This window comes from Chanos chanos, chromosome 7, assembly GCF_902362185.1.
Source record: "Chanos chanos chromosome 7, fChaCha1.1, whole genome shotgun sequence".
NCBI lineage: Eukaryota > Metazoa > Chordata > Actinopteri > Gonorynchiformes > Chanidae > Chanos > Chanos chanos.
Genome location: NC_044501.1, coordinates 17,442,318 through 17,469,737, shown reverse-complemented (window position 1 = coordinate 17,469,737; position 27,420 = coordinate 17,442,318). Strand labels below are relative to the sequence as shown.

At 39.3% G+C, this 27,420-nt stretch overlaps 1 protein-coding gene across 1 annotated transcript; it reads right to left on the bottom strand.

Annotated features, from left to right (window-relative positions):
- Positions 1–773: 773 nt before the first annotated feature.
- Positions 774–27,420, bottom strand: LOC115816043 (natural resistance-associated macrophage protein 2-like). Its single transcript, XM_030779014.1, has 16 exons — positions 27,378–27,420; positions 24,720–24,856; positions 24,056–24,175; positions 23,842–23,961; positions 22,179–22,285; positions 21,484–21,554; positions 21,296–21,363; positions 20,744–20,899; positions 20,483–20,641; positions 20,293–20,361; positions 20,005–20,124; positions 19,693–19,842; positions 19,245–19,318; positions 18,779–18,929; positions 969–1,090; positions 774–882 (listed from the first exon to the last, which is right to left on the bottom strand). The coding sequence occupies exons 1-16, from the start codon at positions 27,418–27,420 to the stop codon at positions 774–776; spliced, it is 1,776 nt and encodes a 591-aa protein (XP_030634874.1).

Genomic DNA, 27,420 nt, shown 5'->3' with positions numbered 1-27,420 from the left:
AGGCCATCGCTACAAGCATGCAGCGTTCAGAAAGAAACTGACAAGGGCTTGAGTGGCAAAAACACTTTCTTGCGCTTCCTAGTTGATACAGGCATTGTAAATAAGATTTCATCGTTGTCATTTGTTCTCACACTAATCGAAGTGATCAAAGAATTGTTTAAGCGTGAAGGTAAACAGAGTGTGAAGTTCTAATTCAGAGTTGTGTAGCTTGGTGCCTCAAATGACCGTTACAGCCGAAGGGGGAACCAAACGGTTTCATCAATGTTAATATCACATCTTTTACATAAAGAATTGTAGGTTCATGGTGCAATGAATGTATTTGTGTTTATAATTTGAAAAATGTTAGCCCCATCTTCACACTTTCTGGGGAGTTACCCGCCTGTTTATAGTATCCTGTTAGCATGATCCGTCAGGGTGTGTTGTGTGTGTGCATGCACGTGTGTGAGGTAAGCGTGAATGCATGAGCCAGTGTTTAGTAGCTGTTTCTCTCCTGGTTAAATGTGTTCACTTTGATTAAACAGAATCAAACTGAATAATTTTCTACATTGTTGAACACTCACTAATTCCCCTCACTGATTATTTTATTTGAGTGAAATTTGTTGTTCATGTTATGTCTATGTCATTTATGTTTTGTTAATCCCATTACTGAAGTATTATTCATGTTTCTGAAGTGCCGTAAATATTCTGCATTTCAGAAATAAACTGAGTACAAGTACAAGTACAGTAGCAGTGAAATCACCCAGCCCAAACAGTTTGTGTGTGGGGATATTCTGTTACTGGAGCACCCCCTTGACTGCAGCCACTATAGTGTTTGCAGTCCCATCTCGCACCATGACAGGGTCTAGGAACATGCGCCACAGTTTCCCTTCTTGGTCCATGTATCTGAAAATGATAATGGCATTTTCATAAAAGACTATTAAGTTGGGACTATTAAGTTGATAATTACATGAACTTTTTGTTTTTAGTACCTGACATGTAGATCCAGCTGCCTGTTGATGGCAGCGTTTGTGCTCTCATCAGCCTCAAGGCCTATAGCCACAGAGGCCTGTATTGCTTTGAGGATGGGCTCCTCCACCATCACAGCAAGAACCTGCAGCATTCAATCACTTATGAAATGAGACATGTAGTTTGTGTTTCCTCCAATCTATAAATGAAACTGGGCATGTATCGTTTTTGCAATATTTTTATATTAGGTTATAATGAAAACATCAAAATAGCGCAGAATAGTATGGAACCTTTTACCGTGAGCTTTTCAAAACATTTTCAGCCAAGTAGCTCTGCCAAGTCCAATAGCGCTGGATAATTGGTGTGATGGTACTGTTCTCGCTTTGCCAGGTGGTACAGACATTTAAAGGCCCTTATGACAGCTTCATGCTCCAGGACAACAACAGGCCCGAAGGTGAGCAAGACTGAGGAACCCGTGTGCGTTGTAATTTTTAAAAAAAACATATGAATGGAAACATAAAACTTTTCTTTTTCCAAATATAATCCCTGTGGTGTTCACGTGTCATGTGTCTGTCTAAACATTCCAGGCAGTAAACCAGTGAGCCCTCTTCAGTAAATGGGCACTTTGACACTCGCCTCTTGGCAGCAGGTCAGTGTCGCCTACATAAACGGCAGAACATTCCTAACAAATGATGGATAGATTCATTAAGAATAGTTTCCTTTACGTATTTTAATTTATTTATTTTACACAGTAATTTTGTATTTGAAACTTACCATTTGATGTATGGTACAACCAAGGCTTGAATCTTGGAATATTAGTCTGGGTCCCATCCGGACTTCCTGAGTTTGGAGTTTTTTTTTTTTTTTTGTCTTATGTTTCTCTTTTCTCTGTCCTGTCCTCTCTTGCTCCCCTTGCCTGAACACTTTCCTCTCCTTGTCTCCTCTCTATTTTCTCCTCGTCTGTCTCTCCCTGAGCTCTATCTTCCATCCCTAATCCGTGTTCCCACTCTGTCTATGGAGGTAAACAAACACTTAATAATTGTATGAATTAATATAGGCTAGTTATTTTTCAGTGACAGTTATAACTACTTTTTTTTTTAAGTAAAAACTTTAAGTAAGCTCATTTTATTAGTGCTTTATGAGAGCATCTGCTAAAGGACAATGTAATATAGCCTATTAGTGCCTTTAATTAACTGAATTCCATAATGTGTGCAGGGGGAGTGGGGGCGGGAATCGGGCTTTCCAGCTGAGTCACCAAGGCATTGGATTGGATGATTGGTTGGATTGATTTTTTTTTTTTTTTTTTGCTGCGGCCGCAAAGATTTTGCCATGGTGGGCCGTCACAAAGAAACGTTGCCAGCAGAAACACTGCAGCAATATTAAACAAATAATATTAAGGTTATAAAGAAGTAAAACTTGATTTAGGGTTTGTAAATATCACATATATGTAGGCTGGATGTAAAAGTGTAGCAGAAAGTCTGGAAATGAATTTCAAATAATTTTATATGTTTTTGCTGGCAGCAGTTTTTACTCTGTCCCACTTTACCAATAACGTATTGATAAAGTGGGGCACGGTATTACTGGTAAACTGGGACAGTCACTCAAGTCATTTAAAGTGGGTTTATGGATGAATGCCCTTTTGTAGTGTTCATTATGAATTTACATGTCAACAAAAATGATTGTATTTATTAATAATAAGTACTTAGGGCTATATTTGACTTCTTATCAGCATATTGTATAACAATGTTAAAAATGTATTTCAGTATAGAATGGTTAAACAGGCAGGGAGGACGATGAGGAAAGAGAGAGAGAAGAAAAGGGCAGAGAGTAAGAGAACTTAATAAGAGGAGTGAATTTGTTTTTGTTTCTGTTTGGATAATGTCAATCCGCCCCTTTAGTTCATTTATGTTGATTAGCAGCTCACCTGAGTTGGAGCGCCTGCGCGCCTATAAAAGGTCGCTTGGGATTATTTGTTTTTTCTGGTTTGTTTTTTTGGTTAGAGGTAGGCACCATCTCATTGTGTTTAGTTGGTTTCTTATTGTTTTCCTTTGTGTATCATTACATACCCCATCTGCACCCATGCACGTACATTACACCACTGACTTTACTGATTTTCCACGGTTACTCAGCGTTTTATTTGTAGCATGTATTTTGCATTAAATAAATCATTGAGCTTGTCTCTCGAATGGCGTGTGCCCTTCTCTTTTTGTTGCGCCCTTTGAACCAGGATCGTAACAAAATGGGGGCTCGTCCGGGAGCATGCCTCTGGTAGAAAGCCCATTTTACCGCAAGACAGTGAGTTACTAAAAACACTGGCCAATAGAGGTTCTCCACTCCGTCAGAAGGAGATCCAGAAGCCTGCACTTGAATTTGCTAAAGCAAAATAACCTTCCTGGCTTCTCAAATCCACCAAACAAGCTGGACAATTTTGGTTTGAGAATTTCTTGTGCAGACACCAAGATATCAGCCAGAGGAAGCCAGAGGCCCTTTCAGCTGCAAGGGCAGCATGTGTCAACCACTAATGTGGAGAAGTGGTGCAAAGCATATGAAGGCCTTCTGCTGCAAGTGGGCATTAAAGATGTCCCGAGCTACGTTTGGAACCTGGATTAAACTGATATTCAAGACCACTACCTGTCTTCAAAGGTGGTTGCAGAAGTGGTAAAAGCTTGCTCTGAGGTGACATCCGGGGAGAAGGGAGAAACCACCACGGCTTGTGCTTCAATGCTTCTGGTCAATATAGACCACTCCTCATCATTTTTACAGCAAAACGACTGAAAACTGAGTGGCTGTACAATGCTCCCCCAAACACCATTGTCAAAGTATCTGATAATGGTTGGATTACAGGTGAACTGCTTTTGGTTGGGGTGAAGCAGTTTGTAAGTAGGCTTTCCAAAGAGGACCCGAGGCCACACGTACTGCTGCTAGATGGCCACAGCAGTCATGTGTATAACCTGGAATTCCTGCAGCTCATGAAGTCCCACAAAATGCATGTCATATGTTATCCAGCCCATACCACACACTGCCTGCAACCGGCTGACAAGTCTCTGTTTAAATCACTCAAACACCACTGGAATAAGGAGGGACAGAGGTTATCAGAGAGTCATGAGGAAGGAAGCTCCTCAAAGCAGAGTTCTTCTCACTGTTCAGCAGGGCATGAGAAATGTCAGCCACTGTTTCAAATGCCCAGGCTGGCTTCAGAAGCACTAGGATGTTCCCTTTCAATGCCATGGTCCTACAACCCAGTGTGTTTAAGCCAAGTCTTACCGCAGAAAGGCCGCAAGTATCAAATCAACTGCATCAGCAAGAGTCTCCAACCCCTGTGCTCACAGACTGGATTGGAGTACACTTGCAAAAGTTGCAAAATCAGATATGGTGATTTAGGCCTATCATTGCTTCATTTAGGCAGAATAAGTTAAACGGTACAGTTTAATCACTCACTAACGTTAGCGGTCTTCTACTGATAAACATGGCATTAGCTAGGCTTGTCAGTAACCTAATTTAGCAATGAACAGTGTTATAAGCTGCGAAGATGCGACAAAGGAGACATGACAGGACCGTTGTTTGTTTACTCGCTAGAACTGCAATGTTGTTTCATAAATAAACCTACAATCAAGTTTGTCAACAGCTTAGTCTACACCACTCAACTACCGTGACGTTAAACGTAATTTTGATGTTTGACTGACTGCACCAGCTTTCATGTTACTGCGGCACAACCAAGCATGGCCGACATGAATGTCTCTTCCGCCTCTTTTTTACGTGTCATTTATCGGCCGTTATAAACGCTGATACCGATTTATCTGCAGTTAGCTCACATCAGCCAATATGGGCACGCCGATTTATCAGTCAGGCTCTACTTCTAAATGTTTTCTTCAGTTCTCTTATTAATGCATACATATTTCATAGCTATATTATTTCAGTGTTTCTGTGACACAGTGTGGGACAAGACAACTGTCAAATTTTATCTAGCATTGTACCCATTATCACTAGGATGAAAAGTAAGTAGCAGAACAATGAAACACAATAGACATGTTTTGATTGGCCCATTTATTGTAACTTCAAAAGGACTTCAAATCAAACACTAGTTCATAAGGCAGTTTCAATACTGTTTTGGCAGTGTGAAATGAAATCTCATTAAAAAAATACTAGGACCGTCAAAGCTAATGCATTAATGCATGAACAACTAACAAAGTTAACACGCTAATAATGCGTTAACATGTCTTCTGGTGAAAAGGTGAGTGTATATGTTTTTAGCTTTGTTTTTCTTGGCAGCTTTGTACCTTGCTTTAATGTCAGCCAGCAACGCACAGTGGAAGTTAAATGTTTTTCTGAATTTTGACAACCGAATTTTGACAGCCATGCAGGATAGCTTTGTTCTTCTCTTTGGGACTGTCAGGGTGAGATTTACCCTTCAATCAATTTTTTGTGTTTTTCACACCATCTATTTTTCTCCTCAAATTCTTCATGGAGTTTTTCAATTTTTCTTTGATATTTATGTGATTTTTTTTTTAATCCATGCTTCATGGGGTTTGTCGCCTGCAAAAAAAGACAATTAATATTTGGTTATTTTTTCACCTGTTGGATGCATAACATCAGCAGACCAGATTCCAATCACTCAAATATACCTATACAGTGTGTAGGTCAGTGAAGTAAATCATTGGATTCCTTGGCAACACTTTACCTGACTATGGGTTCATAAGACCAAAAATCTTAAATGGGTCCTAAGTGGCTAACCTTGATGTTCTGTCTACCTCATCCAGAGTCAAAGATGGGCTCAACACCTCTGTTGTTTTGAGTTTTTTTCTGTGCCTATATGGGTCGAAGACAAGACATTGCAATTTTTCGTCCCCAGTCTATAAATCTTATAGAAAATTATTAATGAAATTACACAACTTTTAGGTGTCTGTTGTATCATCAAGGCATTTCTAAGAAAGGTTTATGATTTTTGTTTAAAAAAAAAATGTTTCAAAGCTCAAAACTGTCATTCAGCGCAACTGTCCTCGTATCTGTTCTAAGAGTAAAACATTGCAGAAAACCCCCCAAAATAATCCAAAATAAAAGTGGAAAAATATTTCTCTGCATATTTGTAAGAGTGTCAGGAGTGGCATATTATATTATATTCAGTCAGCTGTGTTTTGGACACCAGTATTACTCTGGACACTTCTGTCTTGGCACAAGTCTAGAGAAGACTTTTGAGATCACTGTGTATAATCCTATAATGGACGCAGAGACAATGCACAGAAGATTTCTCAGTCATGGCACACACTATTCTGACCTGGGTCCTTTGGACCCTAGAAACTTCTCCCAAGTGAAGTCCTCCCCACTTCCACAATCAGCCTTTCAAAAGCTCAGCAAGTGTCTGTTTAAGTTTAACACAAATGGAACTGCAGAGAATTTGCAATGTTACTCCACAGTGGGAAAGACTGAAAATGTCACCATTACAAGAGTATGGAGACCAGATCAGTAGAGGATGAGAATGAAGAGGAGGAGGTTGAAATCCGCTGTAAAAACTGTTCCTCCTGAAATGAGCGGCAACAGTGTTTGCTACCAGATTCTCAGTCGGTACAATGTGCTGACAGATGCCTACCACCTTGGTCTAGCATACAAATTTCAGCTTCCCCTGTCTATCATTCAGGTGTCCTGTGAGCGTACATTTTCAACACTCAGGTTCATTAAAAACAGGATCAGAAGCTCTCATTTGGAGGCTTTCATGCCGATGGCAATAGAGAGGGGCATCCTGCTCACTCTGGATGCTGATGTGATCATTGAGAAAAGCTGCAGAGAGAAGTGATGTCCTCAGAAAGGCATTGAAAGTCAGGTCAGGCCTTTTTGACTGGCTAATCAAAAGGCAACAAAAAGACAACAAAAACAAACAAAAGCTGTTTGTTTCATTTTCTTTAATTATATTCTGTCCTGTTGAGAGATGATAAATATTTGTTTATCTTTTTTTTTCTTGAAAATATGTAAAATACCTTAGCACCCGAGTAAAATACATTAGTTTATATGAAGGCAAGGTTATGTTTTTATTTCAGGACATCATCATTGTATTTATTTTGGGACATCTTTTCATTTGTTTAAAGTAAGTAAAAATTAGTAAGAATGTAAGATGTGCACTGTTCTATGAAAGATAATAAAAGAAGTAACAAAAACAATTTCTGGATTGTTATTTACCTTGAAACACTTGCATATTTTTTTGTGCATTTCAGAGCTGCAACAAATACATATGCAATTACATTAAATTCTCCGTCCACCGAACCATGCCTCACTGTCACATATACTGTATGTAATCAACCCTCAACTTAAAACACCTTAAAACATGACACAAAATGTGTAACTTTGTATTTGTAACTTTATTACCTGCCCCACAGCTGTAACTGACTGTCATATATACTGTACATAAGTAATCAACCCTCACCCACCAGCTCCCCCCGACCCCCTAGGCCGGTCCCAGCGGGTAAGTCCAGGGCTGAATCACTCTCCCAGTACAACCCTGACAGTGACCATGCTAAACTAACTTCTGAACATTTTAATCCATATTTAAATGTATAAAACACATGGTTTCCTTTTTTGTTTACTTGTTATCAGGTGTATTTACAATGAATATACTTTTTTTTGTGTGTGTTTTTCGCCGTAGATGCCCTTATCTAGGAAGGCCTGTTGTTAGCCAACAGAAAGGATAGAAAGGTGATTGTAATGTGATGTAATGAAACAAAATGAAAACGTGTTCATGTGGGATAACCAAGGAAAGAGGTACACATGGATGGGAGAATAAATCAAGAGAATGGTAACAGGTGTAAGACACATTTGATGGAATGCTGTTTTTTAGGTGATTATAAAGTCATTATAAAGTTTGAAAAAGGCAGAAATACATCATGTTAATTTTCATTATTCTACCCCTACATGCAATTCTCAGCTATCAGAGAAGAAAAAAGGCTGCCGATCACCCAGTCATTAAAGACATTAATGCAAATGATGCTGAACAGAAAAAAAAATGTAGGGACAACCAAAGGAAGTACAGAGAGGGAAGAAAGCAAACAAAAGCAGTGCTAGATCTCACACCAGAATCATTCGGAGCAGCACCTGAAAACATTGTGAATAGGCCTGAGCCAAATCTTAACCCCATACAAAAGGTGGAACAAAGGTCTTAGTCTCCTCCACAGACAAATGATCCTCTGGCTTCCTCTAATCCAGAAAAGCTACCAATCCACTACAAATGACTTAAAAAGAAGAAAAGAGATCTTAGCAAGCAACTTGCTGAACTTAGGAAACAACTGGCACAGGCATATCAAAGATGCAACACGTTAAGAAAGATCTTGCAAAGGTCAAGAAAGACTAAAAGAGCAAATGAAATGCAGACAACAGGGAAGCAGGTGTTGTGGAAGGCTCCACAGAGAAAAGTCATCTCATTCCTCCGTAGAGATGAGAATAGCAGACTTCTGGGTGGGGGAAAATAGACACAATAACAAAAAACAAAGTGAAAGCTCAGAGGCACAGACTGACTAAAACCATGAAGGAGTTCCACACATGCTACATCTCGGAGGTGGACAAGGAACAGTGCCTGTCTTCTTAGAGACAGTTTTTTACGTTTGCAGTCGTTCTACATCACAGAGCCAAAGACCAGTGATCGAAATACTTGTACCTGCATCAACAACAAAAATGTAAAAATTGTCCTGGATAAATTCTGTCAAAATGGCTTTGTTGAAATCTAAAAGCATCTCTGATGGTATCCTCAGTTGTGCGTGATACACACAAAAACGAATGTATGTACTGGGTATGCCCTAAGTGCTGTTATCATGAAACTGAAATAGCCCTGCCTGAAGAGCCGAGACAACTTCAGTGGCAACAGTGGGAGAGGGAAAAGACAGTAAAAGGGGAGAACTGATTCACAAACGTGAAGAAAACACAAGCTTGAACATGGACTGACCTACTGCTATTCCTAAACAAAAAGTTGGATGCACTGGCCAGTCACCACTATGACTGGTTACACCAAGTGGAACAGTGCAGAAACCTGAAAGAGACACTGTTGGGGAAGTGAGGCTGTAGTCCACATGGACTACTCTGAATATTACAGCTACAAACTCCACACAGAAGTGCAAGCCTTCCATTTTGGAGGCAGCTGAAAACAGGCTACGATTCACGCGAGTGTTGTCTACACCACTTTCTGATTGTCTACGCCATGATGAATGTGCAGTCTTGGCCTGGGTTTACGTTAATTGGCATCACGTGTAGTTGTCTGGCAGATGAAAATTTCAACGGCTAAAATGTCTGGTGGGAAATATGCCAAATAAATAAGTAAATTCATTAATAGCGTATTAAATAGCCTAATATTGTGTGACCTATAAAATATGTTGCCAAGACAACTTAAATATAAACTTACATTATGCAAAAGTTTGGTTTTCCCTCCACCGTTACGACAATGAGAGATTCACTGAGTGTTTGGTCATGTGACTAAGCAAACAGAGCTGTGATTTTTGGTAATTAGTAGTCAATAAATGCATTGATTTACAATATTTATATAGCACACCAGCATGTGTATGTAGTTACATCTCTATGTTTTTTTAAAAAGTAAAATTTGGTACTATTTGATGGTTAGTGTGAACAGCTAGCATTACCCGTCTTGTTGACATATTTTAGGCTAATGTTTCCATGGTTAAAGAGCGTGCTGCTGTCGTTTATTGCTTTGAATCTTAAATTTGCATGGTAGTTAAGAGCAATGCCTTCTGAGTTTTGCCTTCAATGCCTTCTGAGCTTCTGTGCTTCACGCGTGCAACGCACCTGAGAAGAGTGAAGACTGAAGAGGGCCGTTTCTGGAAGGTCAGTGTTTGACTGCCCCACGCCTTCAGATAAGAATCTCTTACAGTGGCGTTATGATAACCTTAATTGGCTTATATGACGATATGTCAAGACTGGGACTGTTAATTGGCCTGATAAGGTCGAGCAGTTTTGATTTAGCGAACGCTAGCCATCACAATTTGGATCACAAGTTATTTCTATGGAGTCTACAATTAGCTAGCATACTTGTTATTCCAAATTCCACTTGTATAACATTACAAGGGTTCTGGGACTACTCATTTAATGTTACTAACATTACCATTTTGCCGACGATTACAACATTACAACAAGTTGAGCTCCTTAACCAAAGTGCCCACTTAACGTTCATGTTAGCCCCTAATGTTTCCATTTTCTTTATGCTAGGATAATATCAGCAAAACTAATACTGTCATAACCATGATGAAATTAAACAATTTGCTTTTGGATTTCTTTTGGAATATGAGACTAACTAATGAAACAGCCATGTAAACCTTTATCTAAAATGGACCTCATGATGTTTTAAAATGGAACACTTGTTACAGTAGCCTAATTATGTCACTTGAGAACGAGGCAAAGCTCACTGAACACCAGAGGGTGAATTGACATTACCTTGTGACAGTTTTTCTTTTAGTTGTAGTGGCTGTGAAATCAACCTGTAAACGTTGCATCTAAGCCCTGTCTTTTAATTGACCAAACAGCAGTTGCAATAGCTGTAAAGAGCGAAAACCACATTCAATTTAAGGACAGTCTCTCTCTCTCTCTGTCTCTCTCTCCCAAAATATAACATACGCTGTGCTTTCCATTCAATTTGATTTGCCAGTTGTTGTGCATATTGCGTTTTTGTTTTGTTTGATGATTTTGTTTTGTTTGTATTGTGGATGCAATGCACTTAAATACAATTTTGGACCCGGCTCTGCACTCTCTTGATTGTTTATCTTTTTTTTTTTTTTTTTAAAGAGCACTGAACTGATGTCGCCCTTACATTACTTTCGCAGCAGTAAGATTATATTAATTAATCCTAGGGTGAGTTTTCCCCCATATTCCCATGATAACATCGACTGTAAATCCACATTTTAAAGCTGACATGTAAAACATTTTCTTCCCGGTTGCTGCTAATGTTTAACAAAATATGACAAGTGGCATCAGTTACTGATGTGATATGAATTCGTATGAAATTGTTTCATGTTCTTGGTTGTCTTGGTTGCTGTACACACACTCAATTTAGTGAGGCTTAACAGTGTTAGCTGCTGCCTTGAGACAGAGGAAATCAGAGGAATGGGCTGTATCCAGTCCACGGGCCACAGTTTGAGAACCCCTGTCTTACAGGATTTGCTGAAGAATGGCAGGAGATTCTCACAGAGAGATAAAAAAGGAGGAGGACATAAAGGCTATCCTGAGAAAGGAGGAGGAGACAAATGGAGGGAGAGAGAGAAGAAAGAAGAAGAAAACTTCTGAAGGTCAGTGGAAAAGGAAAATAAGAAAGAGAAAAAGCAGATAAAAGAGGACAGGGCAACAATGGAAAAAGAGAAAATGAAAATGTTTGGAGAGATTAAGGAAAAAAGAGAAAAGTTGTGGAGGCAGAGATTTGAAGAAGGAAGAAGTGAATAAAGAATGAACACTTAGTGAGGAGAAGAAAAGAAAATTTGAAAAAGAATGCAGCAGAAGATGGAGAAGTTTAGCAGCATAGATCATATAGGATGAAGAGAGAGAAGCAGAGAAAAAATAAGAATGGCAAAAGTAAGACTGTAAAAAAATCTATTTGAGCAGGAACAACAAGAGGAGAGAAAGAGAAGGCAGAGAAGAACCTTCAACTCTCTGACTGAGGAACAAATAGAGAGGCCAAAAGAAGAGAGCAGAAAAGATGGAGAGGAGATAAAGTGATGACATGATGAAAACACAGGACAAGATTTAAAACAAATGAAAAGGAATAGAAAGTGTTGGAGAAATGGAGGAAGGCCTCTGAATGTTGAAGTCAACGGAAGGGGGCGTCGGTATACCAAAAAGGGAAAATGCAAGGTCAGCAAAACATGAAGGCAACATGAAAAGGGTAAAATCTAGGTCATAGTGACAGGGAAGCATAAGTAATGGCCAGGATGTGGTTGCTTCAGTGTCTGCCTTGCATGGACTAGCCCATCGCTTGATAGCTAACACCTGCATTAAGGGCAGAGTATCTGAGGTGAGATTGGGGACATGGTTGAGCATCCGAGGTAAGATGAGGACATGGTTGAATATTATTTTTTTATTTAACCTAAAAAGGAAACTTCAGAAATAGTGGTGTATGGAATAATGAATTCTGGGAAAATGTGGGGAAAATTCTGGAAGCGAATGGGTTGGACCATGCAAAAACGGATGATGTAAGGGGTGTTACCATACAGCCGTGTTATGCGTTTATTGGATACATAGGTTTAGCATATTGATAAATTTTTATATATAAGTAAATGATTTTATGTATTAGATTCAGTCACTCCCTGGGACCTGACTCAGTTTGTTGTATTTTGCTCACTACTGAATGCAATAAACTTAGACTGCATCAGACTGAGGACTTTGACTGCTTTTTGAAACTTAGAATTCATTTTAAACTCAGCATAAGTAGTACGTCATTTAGTGTGGAGAAGGGACTCGGTCATATCTGGCACTGACCAGGGAGTCTCTCCCACAAAAGAAAATGAATGGATGTTGTCAGCTGGTTAAAAGTCTTGATTGGAACGGACAAAAACGCCTCTAAATATGTGGAGGTGAGATACTTTTTAAAGAACCCTAATTTCCTGTTAGAAATGTGAACAAAGTAGTCATACCAAGGGCAGCACGTGAGCTTCTCAAAAAGAATGAAGAGAAACAGAAAGCTGCAGACAGAGAACTCCAGGTCAAGGAACAAGTCACAAAAACAGAAAAACCGAGTTCGTTGAAAGCGCCGTTAAAAAGACTGAGTGAAGACGATCTGTTTGAAAAGGAAGTGGAGACGCTTGAGATGCTTCAGAAGAAATACCATGAAATAGACAATGAATTGGATCAGTTGTTGAAAGTATTAGATATGGCTGAGACTGAAATACATAAAGGATGAGGTTAAAATCCCGATAGGGAGAAGAGAAAAGATGAATATGCACCTCATACATGCTTAAACACCACCCCGTCATTTATTACAGCTCTCAGCTCTTTTCAAGCCCTTTGGAAAAATCCTGGATCTCTAATACTTAAAGACAAAACCCTCTCCCTCATACTTAAAGATAGAAAGCGTCATTCATACTCTCTGAAAATCCAGACACGACTATAACTAAAACTTCATTCACACTGGTATGTGCTACAGAGCATTTGGTATTTGCACCAGGAGCACCACTGAATGCTTCAGGTAATCCTTTCTCCCTGTGGGAGTTAAATTGTATAACTCCACCTTCCTCTGGCTCTTCTCCTCCTGTGGCTCTTCCTCCATCTAGAGTACTGAGGTACTGAGAGACTTTATCGTCATCAGCTTTATCAGCTTGTATGTTATGTACAGTTATACCCTTATAAGAATCACACGCAATCCACCCTTATCTATTTAATATGTCTACTCTGACTTATTGTTACAACCCCGTCTAGGGTGGGGTGAAACATGAATGCATGGGAGAACCTCCTTCTCCTGCCACCAGTGTAAAACAGAGACACCAACAGCGACACTGATATACTAGTCAGCCTTTTATTACTATATATATGATTATTTACAAAAACACAGAAGACTTCGGGGGTGAGCCAGGCCAAAATGACAAACAAAATACATCTAACTCAAAGGAAAGGAAAGGGAATAACCTATCCAAAAGAATACCAAAAGAAAGACAAATCAACTTCCCTCCCTAACTAACACACAGGAGAAAATATGTTCACCTGAAATGGCACCCACCCCCTACGAGTGCTGACTAAGAAGAGAATGCAAAAGAAACCAACACGATAACCTGAACTATTTACAGCTATTTACAAAGTGCACTCAATGTGGACTCACTAATCCACGTCGTCACCAGAAAGATTTTACACACACAAAAAACTCTGTTGACGCGGCAGCAGGAGTTTTTAGCAGAAGGTTCAGCCAGATGTGCCCTGCGCAGCCGTCATCTTTTAAAATTCCCTCGCACATTCTCCAACCAATCGTGACCCGCCATCAGTCTGCAAGGAAAAATGGGGCGGGGAGCGAGAGGGAGAGACAGCGAGAGCGAGAGAAACATCCAAGCAGGCACAACACTTATCGCATTGGTGCAAAGTCTACTACCCCACTGCACCATACCTTACCTTCACTTTATATTTCCTTGTATATCGTCATAAGAGGTTATTCGTGCTTATATTTTTATTAGTACTTTGTTCTCATACTTTTTGCCAAGCACCAAGCGATGTGTATTACCTGAGCAACTGTGGCACAACAGTTTCCTTTGGCTGTTTTATCCTATCGTGCCTTATATTGTCTTTTCTTATCCTATGTTGTCTGATTCTCTTATTTTGATGAATCCAGAGCCTTTCAGGAAGACTCCTTACTCAGGTCCAGCATTACGACGACGTCATCTTGGCTCTCCAGGAGTTACAATGGGCACCAGTCAGACGTCAAATTAAACTAATGATAACAAACAACTAAATGAATAACAGACTAAATAATCTGTGACTGACAACAGGGCAGTCAGTGGCCTTGCTTTAAACAGCATTTTAAACCCTCTTACAGACTCTTCTCCATCCCACTCTCTACAGTCCTCATCCATTGGACTTCATGTCATTCCCTAACTCCACCTCTCCACTCTTGACAAATGGACATTTATTGGTGCTGCATCAAACTTAAGGAATTCTTGTCCTTCACATATTTGATTATTCTCAACTGTGTTCTCCTACGAAAAAAACAAACAAACAAACTGTTAACACTGTACCTGTTTCTGTTAAAAAACTGTCCTCTTACAATTAACTTGTAGTTGTACATTAGTGTAAACCTAAGCACATACACACACACACACACACCAAGATTTGCCATGTTCTTGTTTTAATTTAGGAACTTCCTAAGACCTGTAACCAAGTGAATCAGGTGTTTATCAGGTGCCTGAGCAGAGGTCAGCTTCAAAGAACCTAAAATACTGCGTCTCATGACAAAAGTTCACAATTAAAGTGGAGAGATCTTATCAGAATTTTGCATGTAAGTGAAGAACCTTTTCATGTTTGCTTCAAAGGGAGACAAGTGTGTTGATTGAAAGACTTTGCAACTGGAATTCTAACACGTCTTTCAAACAGTTACAGAGACCCAGTGCTTTTTCTAAGATTGTGTTTAGTAAAATATTTTTACATAATCCTGAGGCCCTTGGGTTCTTTGCCGGTGAATTTTTTAATGATTTGACAGTGGGGAAGTACACATGACATAATGGTGTAATGCCCAGCCTAGGGGTAACTCTTTCCCCACTCCCAAGGGTCACGTGCTACAATGAATACAGTCCACACGCAACGTGATTTATTTACAAAAGTGATATTGTAACGTCAGGGTGAGCATGGCCAAAACAACAAACAAAACAATCTATTAAGTGAAACTAAATAACCTACTTCCCCAAAACAAAAGAAAAAGAAAATGCGGAGGTCTTACCTCACTCCCTAACCGAAAACAGGAGAAAAATGAATAACAACAAACAATAACAAAAACAAATCTACTACCCCTTTAAACTAACGGACTGTTCTCATGGAAACTATGGACAGTGTATATAACGAGTGACAAAATCGAAAACACAGTTTCAGAATCTCTCATCAGCCAGCACGGTCAGTTTGGGGGCATCTGGCATCGGGAACAGCGTCTTTTTAAAAGCAGCGCCATCAGGCTGTAAACCAATCCCCAGCTGCCACCTGAGACTGAAAACATTGAAAAAACAGCAGCACACCAAACAATAATACACTCTTATGACTCAGGGTCATAACAATGGAGGTATGGAGATAACAGACATACACTACATTGGGATGCAGTTGAAAATACAGTTCATCACAAATTTTGATTCAAAAGCAGTGGTCATAAAGTTATACCATTTTTATTTCTTTTAAAAAAAAAAAAAACAGAGAAAATGATCAGAATCAAGGCCACACAATAAACAACAACGTCAGCAGAGGAATGAACATGTCCACATTAGTGCTGACTATTCCTTAAGACACTTATAAAACAAAAAGAGAGTGATTCTCTACAGGAAATCCTATTACATTAATAAGAGAGCATTCATCAGATTCATCAGAGGCTCAATGGCGACATCTGGTGTCCCAGGTGCGCCACCCCCAGTTTTACCCCTTCCTATAGGTTGATGGTCACCTTACAGCCCAAATCGGGTCCTTTCTCTTCAGCTGAAGCAAGCTGCTGGTGGAAAGATGAGCCTCTGATCTAGATCCACCTGCAAGCTGGACTCCCTCCTTGCAGTTGGAACCTCAGGGTGTTGGAACCTTTTGGAAACAATATCACCACGCACCACACAATATAACTACACTCTAAACAATACCACCACTCACTAAACAATGTGACCACATGCCACACAATGTAACCACGTACTAAACAGTGTAGCCACATGCTAAACAATATAATGACACACCAGACATTATAACCACACGCACATATAACCACTCCAAAAAATGTAACCACACCCTAAACAACGTAACCACACGCCAAACACCATAACCCCACACTAAACAGAATGTATCTCAAACAACAACACAGAGTTTGCCCCAGTCACCCAATTAATTTGATATCAAGTGACGAACGAGTTACATACGTACATGTGAGAAATTGCCTATAACTTAGATATAAGAAAACATCCCACAAAAGTTGAAAGTTCATTATGTTAATATTATTGTTAATATTATTATTAATTTACATAATTTTGGCAATGGCTATACTAAAGTTCAATGTGGTGTCTTGATTGCCCCATAACACAGATCTGCATAGGTATTTCAACAGTGTGTGACAGCATTGGAATTTATTAATACATGGCCCTGCACCACAGAACAATACAGTTGTAAAACACTGCGACACAAACCCAGATATCATATTTTAAAAAGTACTTCACATAATTCGTTACTTCAAGTAATACTCCATCATTACTTGAGACTTAGCTCCTCCAATTCAACAACTGTTTCTCACAGCGGCTACAATCAATTAACCACTCTCCCAATTTTCATGAATTATTACAACATGCATAGAAAGTACAGTTTTTTACAATAGCTAACATCCTTTTGTCCAATCTGTAGTTACATTTTCAAAACTCTAAACACAATTAGCACAACATCCATCTGTTGTGGACCATACCATTAATACAATTCATGTTGTTTTCACAGAATATGCAGTCAATTAACACGTTTCTAAAATGCTTAAATTTTCTTTACATACAAGCTTACCCGATACCACAATTCTGGATCTATCTTATCTTATTTCCAAATGCTTGCATAAAGCATGCCAGAAATGAAAACCTAATGTCCACATCTTAAATATAGTATGAAGCCTCTACATCTGCAACAACAGCAGCTCAAAAGCTATATTGAAACAGCTGATAAGTATCTTTGAATGAACAGATCATTGAAACATTGAGAGATACCTGATTTACTGTAAGTTGTGTGAAATAGTCCAACCACAGCTGTTTCCAGTCTCATTCGGAGACATAGCCAGGTGTTGAAGTTCTTTCAATTACATGGACATGCTCAGTAAAAAGGGGACTTTTTGGACCAATTTTGTTCAATGTGGATACAGAATAATACAGGGGAGCCAAGAGAGAAAAAATAATGTCTGGACGTGGGAGAGGAATAGTTGGATGAGTGTTTGTGTATTTTATTTTTACACATTTGGAACCAAAAATGTAGAGTGGTTTTACAGTAAAAGGAAACTCCATTACAAAAAATAATGGATTTCATATTGCTCATTGTATGCGGGTACCTATAGACATGAGACATGAAATGTAATGCAGTTTTTGTAATGCCATCAACTGTTAGTATTCTGAAAGTTGTTATGATTGACTATATGTTCCTCTTGGATAGAAAACGTGTTAGAGTTTTGAAAGAATGATTTGACATTGAGTCAGGTTTGCCGTGTTCTAATAGAGTCAGTGTATGTAGAGAAAGGGTTTTTGCATTTTGAAATGTAGAGTTGGTATTTAATTAATAAAATGTAGCAGGAAAATTAACTATTTGGCTAACTGTATGATGTAGGTGTGTTGCTGTGTGAAGAATTTGGGAAAAGTATCTTAATTATAGGCAAACACTTGTTAGCGATTGTAAAAAAAAAAAAAAAAAAGAACTGTAAAGGGTTGTAGATAAGACATATTCCAAAGGTACATTCCACATCTGCGTTTTAGACTTTTCTTTTTTCATAATATAGGTATAATAATCATCTTGATAATTAAAAAAAATTACATGGATGTACAATGCCACAGTCCAAATTCACATTTGCACCACTTACATTACGTGCTTATTTGCACTTAAATTACGTGCTGTTTGTGGAAACAACTGTTTTTCCAAACAGTGAGTGCTTCAGAAATTAAGTTCATTAATTACATTTTTCCAGGTTAAATAAACAACGTTAAATAAACAACCTTTTCCAATTAACTCTGAACACAAACCCTATCTTTTTCTTTTTTTTTTGCAGGTAAAATGGATAAAGTCAAACATATGCTTGACTTTAAGATGCGGGCTGTTCCTCTCTAAGCCGGCTGTGTTGGTTCCATAATAGGCTGCGTGCTCTTTCAGGGAAAGGGACGCCCAGCGCGATAAGACACAGCAAAGACTGAAAAGAAGTGTAGAGTTAGGAAAAGACAGTCGGCATCATGTGATACAACTTATTATATTCTATCATATTTAACCAGACAGAGACGTAACTAAGTTGGATCATAACGTTTGAATCAAGTTGTCGGAATCACCAAAGCATTTATTGTGTTAGCCCACTGAACACGTAACACATAAGCGAATCCCTATGCATGTCGAAAGGCTCTAGTTAGCTAATGCACATCTTGTATTGCTCATCTGATGTAATATTTTTCCGCTGACTAAATAAAACACGTTTCTCTTGATTACACACCAGGTAGGCGGCAAAGACCAGGCTGCAGCCAAAGTAAGCAATAAAGATGTAGGCCCACACGTTGTTCAGGGACATCATGTACGCAACCACGAAATAAACGTTTATGCCACAGATTGCTATAATGAACAGCGCTCCAAGGATTTTCCATACTCTACAAACACAGAAATGGTTACGATATTGTTAAAAAAAAATTGTATTTCATGGTTAAAAACATTTAAAAAATCTATTCATGTTAACAGTGCATAATTTCAAATTTTATTTATTTATTTCAACTGAAGCTGGACCTTTCACTGCTATGTATAATTACTTTGAAGGGGTTTTTTTGCATGTCTTTTAAAATTCATTGTGTTTGTTTCTAAACCACCTCTCCACAGACTAACTTGAATTTGTTGTAATAGACCAATCCTCCATATCTCTCCATATCTCTGATACTAGATCTCTTTATACTTTTTGTCACTATACTCACATGCCGTTAGCAAAGTCATTCATTAGAGAAGTCTGGCTGGTGAAAGTGAGGACTGGAATCAGGGCAAATGGCAACTTTTCAAAACAAACACAGAGACACACCTAGATTAGTACAAACATTTTCATGAACTGTTTACAGCACTGGACATTTCTTCTTGTACTAAACCTCTTTATAGTACTGATTTACACAACAGTAACTGATCAAATCTGCAAGGGCATCAAAATAAAAAGCTCATGTAATAATCTTTATGAAAAACGCCAGCTTTTAAGGTTCAGTTGATCATGTTTGGGATCAGGCTGACAGAGCAAATAATGCTGATACTACAGTTACGTGACATTTTGTCATTTTGGTAATGAAACTTTCATCATTCGCCTACTGTGCAGGTGCCATTTCTCTCATCTCTTTTGAGTCTCTGAGACACAGCTCTCATTGTTGAGTCCTAACTGACCTGCACACTCTGTAGCGCATTGAGAAAGTCGTTCATGCCTGTCAGGTGTTGTACATCCTTAAAAAAAGCCACGGACAAAGTGGGTACAATGGCAATTAAGCGAGTAACAAACACCCGAATAAAACGGGAACACCTGAGATTAAAAAAACCCTGAAAGAGAGCAGAAGGGAGAGGGGGAAAAAAAGGGGAGATACATTAACCTGTAAATAAAAATGAGATGCATGGAAGCAAACACAAAACAAAGTTTGTAGAAAGCCAAAGTTAAAACAGACATAAAGCAACACAGAGTAAAGAGATGAATAACACACATACTTCCACGACGTACTGGCCAGAGTAAGTCCCAGTCATGGTAGAGCTCTGGCCAGCTGCAAGAATTCCTATGGCCCAGATATACAGGGCAGCAGGACCAAAGTAACAGCCCAGAACAACTCCCTTCAATGAGAAAGACAACAGCCTATTTAACGTTTCAGGCCAAGCAAATATCCTACTGGCACAACTGCTTTTTTGTATCTTTCAGGAAAAGATAACTATTTTATTATGTTGATACTGATAAAGAAAATCAGCTTTGACAAACAAACACACCCCTTTGTAGAGGTCCACGTCAAGCGTCTCGTTGTTGAGTGGAAAGAGGTCTGTATGTGCACTCCCGGTTGAATTACACTTTTCATTCTAAAGGACATAAGATCAATATCTTAGAGCACTTCATTTTTACTTACTGTAACATTAGAAATACAATACATCCATTTGGCTTTTTAACTCTCTGAAAGCCCACTGTGGTCACTAAACTCACCACTTCCATATTGGTCTTGTCATAGAAGGCCTCGGCAAAAACAGCTATCACAAAGATGTTGATGATGAGGGAGACAAAAAGCGCAATGCCGGACTCTATGAAGAAATATTTGTTGGCTTCGCTCACCTCCTTCTTGTTAGCACGATCTATCTGACGGGACTGCGTGAGACAAAAAAAAAACCAAGAGTTAACTGGATTCCTTTTCAAATCGCCACATCGTTTAAGACACCACAGTCCTAAACCTAAGCCTTAGTCTCTTACCTTTACGAGAGCAGAGTGTAAATAGATGTTGTGGGGCATTATGATGGCGCCAATGATTCCCACGGCTTGTAACAGCTCTGCAGACCCACAACCTGGGCAGTACGTCACAAACAAACCCTTTAGGACCTCCCCCTGATTTGGGGCCACCAGTACGTACTGGTGAAGAGAAAGGAGAAGTAATAAAGTTGTACGTGCATAAACGCAATAATATACTTTAAAAGCATACATTTTCGAATCCTCAGATTCCCACCTAAGACCTCTTTGCCTTTGTGACGCTCTTATGAAAATTAAAATAATCACACACAAGTTCTCTCACTCTTGCATTGGGATCAGTGCATTAGAAATATTCGGTTTTAGGCCTGAGTGCAGATCTAATAATTACTAAAAGGTATGGACTGTAAAGCCAGATACACACACAATAAAACTGTAAAAAAATCGATAAAAGATACAAGCAATACATCACTGACTTTTAATCAGAGTGAAAGTAGATGGAGATGTTAAAGTATCCTCAGTAATAACAAAGATTAGACGTCTTGTTTAGGCCAAACTTACCTCATACCCAAACGTGACAGCCATAATGGTGATAAGGAGCCCAAAGAAAGCTTCGAGTTTCCTCAAATCTTAAAGAGAAAGATGATACGATTAAATTCTCACAAGCAGTACATTTCAAACAACACTCTGACTGTAAGCCTCATTTTTAAAAAAAAAACAAAAAAAACATTTCATCAGGTTAAACTTACTAAATTTCTCCAGAAAGAAGAATAAAAATGTGTCACTGATGGTGATTAGAACACCTCCCCACAGAGGAATCCTACAGAACAAAAATAAAAATGCATTCAGCTTTGGAACATCACTTCATCCTTAACAAGTTTAACCCATTAAGTCTGGGTGCAACATTGCGTGATCCCTTTAGAGCATATTTTAGATTTCTGCGAAAAATGCTTTGTTTACTTGTTTGTTGGTTCGGTCGTCAGGCGTTGTCACTGTCTGAAGTGCAACTTTAGAAACATTTTTGCAGTCCATGCGGAGGCTAAGATGGGCTAAGAGCTCTGAAAAAACCCAAACAAAGCATTTCGCCTTCCCCACGTTTACTTCAGCGAATCATGATGCATTTCATCAGTCATGGGTCTAGAAAACGATTACATCACCTAAATCACAAGACATTGCATCCGGCTCTAAAGGGAGAAGTATGCAAATGTCGCACCCAGTCTTAAAGGGATCACGAAAATGTTGCGTCCGGCCTTAATGGGTTAATCACAAACCGGCTCTGTGTCTGGTGTTAGGGGCCACATTCATAAGTAAGTAAAAACTTCAATAATATTTCAACCTCTATAAATCATGGTAATATGTTAATGGCATATATACATGTGTGAATCACATAATAGGAATGAGTGAATCAGTGTTGTGACTGTGTTGGGTTCAGGGGAGATATGACCTGCCAGCAGACAGCAGACTGAAGGAGATGGCACAACCAATGACCTCCTGGATATCTGAGCCGATGATGGCCACTTCCACCATAAGCCACAGAATGATACGAGGCACCTGTGTGTGTAAGCAACGTAAGAGACTGGATTCAACAGAAAAACATGAGGAGAGGACTGACCAACTCCATCTTAATTAACCATCATACATTTAATAAACACACACACACACACACACACGCAGGTTGTGAATGTAAATCCCAAGCTTGACAGTTCACTGTTGATGTGCCACTGGGCAGGACCTCTGATAAAAAAAAAAGTAATGATTTTAAGTCACTCTTGATAAGAGAATCAGCTAAACAAATGAACTTAATTATAAATTAAATCTTAAATGAAAAAAATTTAAATAAAAATGCAGAGACACAAAAAGAAGCAATGAACTAATGTACAGTTGAAATCCCAGAAGTGGATAAAGTGTGTATATCCAGTAGATACACAGAGGAGGAACTTAACACAATGTTGACTCACAGCACTTCAGTAAGAGCCTAATGTCCTGACACGGCCTACAGTCACAGAAACTTCCAGTCTTGGGGTCATATAAGAGTCATGCGGCCGATAGATAAAGACAGTTATTGGGCAATCTCAAATAATACTGCAGCTGTAATCCTCAAACTGACACCATATAGCCTAGTCCGGTTTTATCTCTGTCAAGCTTTTTCCCAGAAACAGTAAACTACAACAGCAACGAAAAATTGCACATGTCAGCATGGAGGTCAAGATCCACTGTATGGCCAAAAGTATGTGGACACTGGACCATCACACCTATATCAGCTTATTGGACATCCCATTCCAAAACCATGGGCATTAATATGGAGTTGACTCTCCCCCATCGTGGCTATAACAGCCTCCACTCCTCTGAGAAGGCATCCTGGCATCCACCAAACCCAGATTCGTCATCAGACTGCCAGACTGTGTGATTCATCACTCCAAAGAACATGCTTTGCACCACTCCAGCCGTTGCTTGGCATTGTGCATAGTGATGTTGGGCTTGCATGCACCTGGTCGGCCATGGAAACCCATTTCAGGAAGGTCCCGACGCATAGTTCTTGTGCTGATGTAGCAGCCAGAGACCATTTGGAACTCTGTAGTGAGTGATTCAACAGAGGATAGGCGGCTTTTACGTGCTACACACTTCAGCACTCAGTGGCCCTGCTGTGTAAGTGTTCATGGTCTATCACTTCGTGGCTGAGCTGTTGTTGCTCCTAGATGCTTCCACTTGACAATAGTAGCACTTACAATTGACCAGGGCAAAAATGTCATGAACTGACTTGTGGCAAAGATAGCATCCTTTGACAGTGCTACATTTAAAGTCACTGAACTCTCCGGTGCGACCCATTCTACTTCCAAGGTTTGTCTATGGAGATTACATGTCTACATGCTTGATTTTATGCACCTGTTAACAACTGGTGTGGCTGAGACACCTGAACTCAATAATTAGGAGGAGCGTCCACATACTTTTGGCCATATAGTGTATCTTATTCTGGAACACTGTAATGGGACAAAACAGTGGCTATAACCATGGGTGAATGGGTGATAATCTTGAAAAAAACCAAGTAATGAATGTTTAGTCTCCTGTCTTTACAGAGGTCTTGTGGGTGGAGGCTGCATTTAACTCACTCTAGGATACTGCTGATGGCAGACCTCTGCTAACTGCATCCCTGTGACAACACCAAGTCGGGCAGCCAGTCGCTGCAGAAGGAGGCCGAGTATGGTGGACCACAGCAGGACCCATAGGAGCTGGGACAGGAAGAAAATAAATAAATAAATACAGCATCCTTATAATGAGGGGAAAGAATTCAGACAAGGCTAGCTTCCTTGTGTGTGACTGTACCTTAAATCCAGCAACAGCTCCAGCCTGAAGGTCTGATTCAATATTTCCAGGGTCCAAATAGGCAATACTCATTAGGAAGCCAGGCCCTGTAAAGGCCCACAGCTTGCGAAAGCTGAATATCTAAATAAAAGAAAAAAAAGAAGAAGCAGTATAGCACTGATTGCTACAGAGATTCAGTAAAAGAGAATGGCAGTTAAGTTATATTGCTCTTTGGGGTCAGTTGCTAAATCCCATCTTTTAAGTGTTAAAGTGTTTGATTAAACAGAACACTTTATTAAGAACAATGGTAAAACAACAACACAATACAGGAGAGTATTTAAATCCGGACCCTGTGAACACAATGATGGTGAGACACGAAAATGCACAACTATTTACACACTATGGCAGTGCATGATGGCAGGAGCCCTGTTTTCACCCTCACAAGTCCTGCTGCTCTCCCCACTTTCGCTGCAGTAGAAATTACACAGCAAATTAAAGCTATAACTGGCTAAGCAGTAAGACCAATATAAAAAGGTCACCTGTGAATTGGCAGTGTTAATCTAGAATCTGAGCAAAATTAAGTTCTGGTTGATCTAGTCTTTGCTCTTAAAGTGATCCAGGGCAGGAGTGAATGGGCTTTCCATTCAAAAGAATAATCAGTATTGAGTCTTATATTACTCTTCACCTGATTGTCATCTTCGGGAATAGGAACACTATCAGCCAAGTAGGTGGAGAAGGGATCCTCCTGAGGACCGGGTGAAAGTTTGGGGTCATAGTGAGCGTTGGCTGACGGGATGACTTTGTTGCTCTGTGGGGAATCCACTGTGGGTGCAAGAGAAGGTGAGCGGTGGCAGTCATTACAACACAAGTCGATGCTTTGGTTAGGGTTAGCTTTATTACAGCCCGATGCAGTGTTTGCTTGAGTGTATAATATAAAGATAAGGCAGTAAAGACATGAAACAGAGAGAAGTAGCCTAGCATGTCGTGGGTGTGAATCTCAAGCTTGACAGTTCACTGCTGATGTGCCCTGCCCTGGGCAGGATCTTTTACAGATGAAGTAATGATTTTAAGTCTTGAGTACAATGTCATCTAAACAAATAAACTGCACTATGCATTAAAAATTTTTTTAAAAAAATGCAGACGCTAAAAGGAGTGAAAGATTGTACGGTTGAAATCCCAGAAGTGGATAAAGCGTGTTTAACTGGTAGATACACAGAGGAGGAACTTAACACAATGTTGACTCACAGCAATTCAGTAAGAGCCTAATGTCCTGACACGAACTACAGTCACAGAAACTTCCAGTCTTGTGGTCATTCACACACCCAATGGATAAAGACAGTTATTGGGCAATCTCAAATAATACTGCAAATCACCAAACCGACGCCACAGAGCTTAGTCCGGTCTTATCTGTGATCAAGACCATGCTGACAATAATTATTGGCCTGTAATGACCTAATTAATAAATTACAACAAATATTTTTATTTCAGTGTTTTACTCACATATTGTAGTTCATTATTTTACACTTGATAAAAGGGCAATGAAATCGTTTAAAATCAAAATAATTTACCAAACGACTAGCATTGGTTGATAGAGAGGACCTGCTCAGCACGTTAGGGGCCCAAGCAGGTTGCTTATGATAATAGCTTTTGGCTGTGTTCGAAACGCATACTGCATACTGGGTACTGCGCACTGCGCACTACACCAATATATACTGCACACTATTTTTATTTATTTATTTATTTTTTTCTTGATAAGACTGTATAGCTGCACGTTACTAACCCCTTGGGTTGGGTGTGTAAAAGTCTATGGTGACAGAATGGGATATTCCATTTCCTGGGTCCATTGACGTGACCCACTTCGCCGCTCTATGAGCAATCAAAAACAGTTACTACTCCGGCTGCACGTGTAAATATGGGAGCAAGTAATTTATTTCTCTTTGTTCTACTTTGTTTCCATGTGAGTCCAGGCAATGACATAGGGAGGTGTTTTCAAGAATTAAAAGTAGATAGGTGCTAAATTCATTCGCGCGCGCACTTCATTGGAAATTGGCAACTCGGAGTCCACACACTACGCAACACAACTAGTTCAAGCTTAGTTTGTTAGATCGCATTCATCCAGACAACCAATCAAGTGAATTTGCGTGGATTTGAAAATGTAGGCTAGTACTTGACTTTGGTTTTAGCGAATTATGGTGGGCTAAATTATATATTAGTATTTTCAAATAAACATAAATTAAAAATAATAATAATTCAAGGCCTTAATCTTAACTGAGGGGGCGGGGTAATCCATCCCAGGGGGGACGACCCCGTAAACCCCCCCCCCCCCCCCCCCCCCCCGTGGCGCCAGGCCTTAGTTTAAAGAAAATAACAATTTCTTCAATTTTGAGTTCAGAGTGTGAGAAATTTATACTGCAGCCTCTCAAGACTAAACGTTGATCTAACAGTTCTGCCCAATGACGTTCACTGAATAGCCCTTCTCATACTGCCGCTGTCTGCTGCTCGTAGTTTACGGGACTTCACTACTTACAGAGACTTACACTATTGCACTTACATTATTGTTTAAAAAAAAAAAGAACTTTTTTCAAGCTAACCTGAAAAAAAGCTCCATTAGGTGGAAGTAACCAAATTCCTGTTTATGTTAAGCAATAAATTAGAAAGAAGTAGCTAAATTTACTACATCAAATGATAAACGATTTTTTAAAAATTCAAATCCCCATTGATGATATAGTTACCATTTTAGTTTTAAATTGACTTGTATTTTCAGCACCTTTTCAACACCGTTGTGTTTGTTTGTTTTTTTGCTCTCTTTTCTTTGATGAAAGTAAATGTATTGCCTCCGCCCTTGTATGGAACCATCTTAAATGATAATTGTAGTTTGTTGTATGAATGATAGATGATAAATTATGAATTTTTTAATAGTACAAAGACTATTTATCAAAGAAATTTTCATTCCACATCCATTTTAATCGACTCCACTTTTTATTAATGTACCACCTTTATTTTTGTCAATTATTTTGGCCTGTTCGATAATGCCTTACACAACAAGCAATTTCAGTATTTTTGTTTCTGTTCTTGTCTCGGTTTACATACTTTTACATACATAAAAATTTCCATGTTTATGGAAACTTGTGTCCCATCATTTATGCATGACTGCAAAATTCTTATGCTATTGTGGAATATCTGTTGCTGTTTCTGTAGCTAAGGGGCGTAATATGTATACATTTTAAAGTATGAGGTCCGGGATTGACTCGCCCCTACCTCAAATTTATATCCTCAGACCGAGGAAAACATTGTAATAGTACGACACTATAATCTGAACACTGCAATGACAGTTAATACTTACGGAGTCTGGAGCGTTCGTCCACGGTACCCCTTTGCTTGGCCAT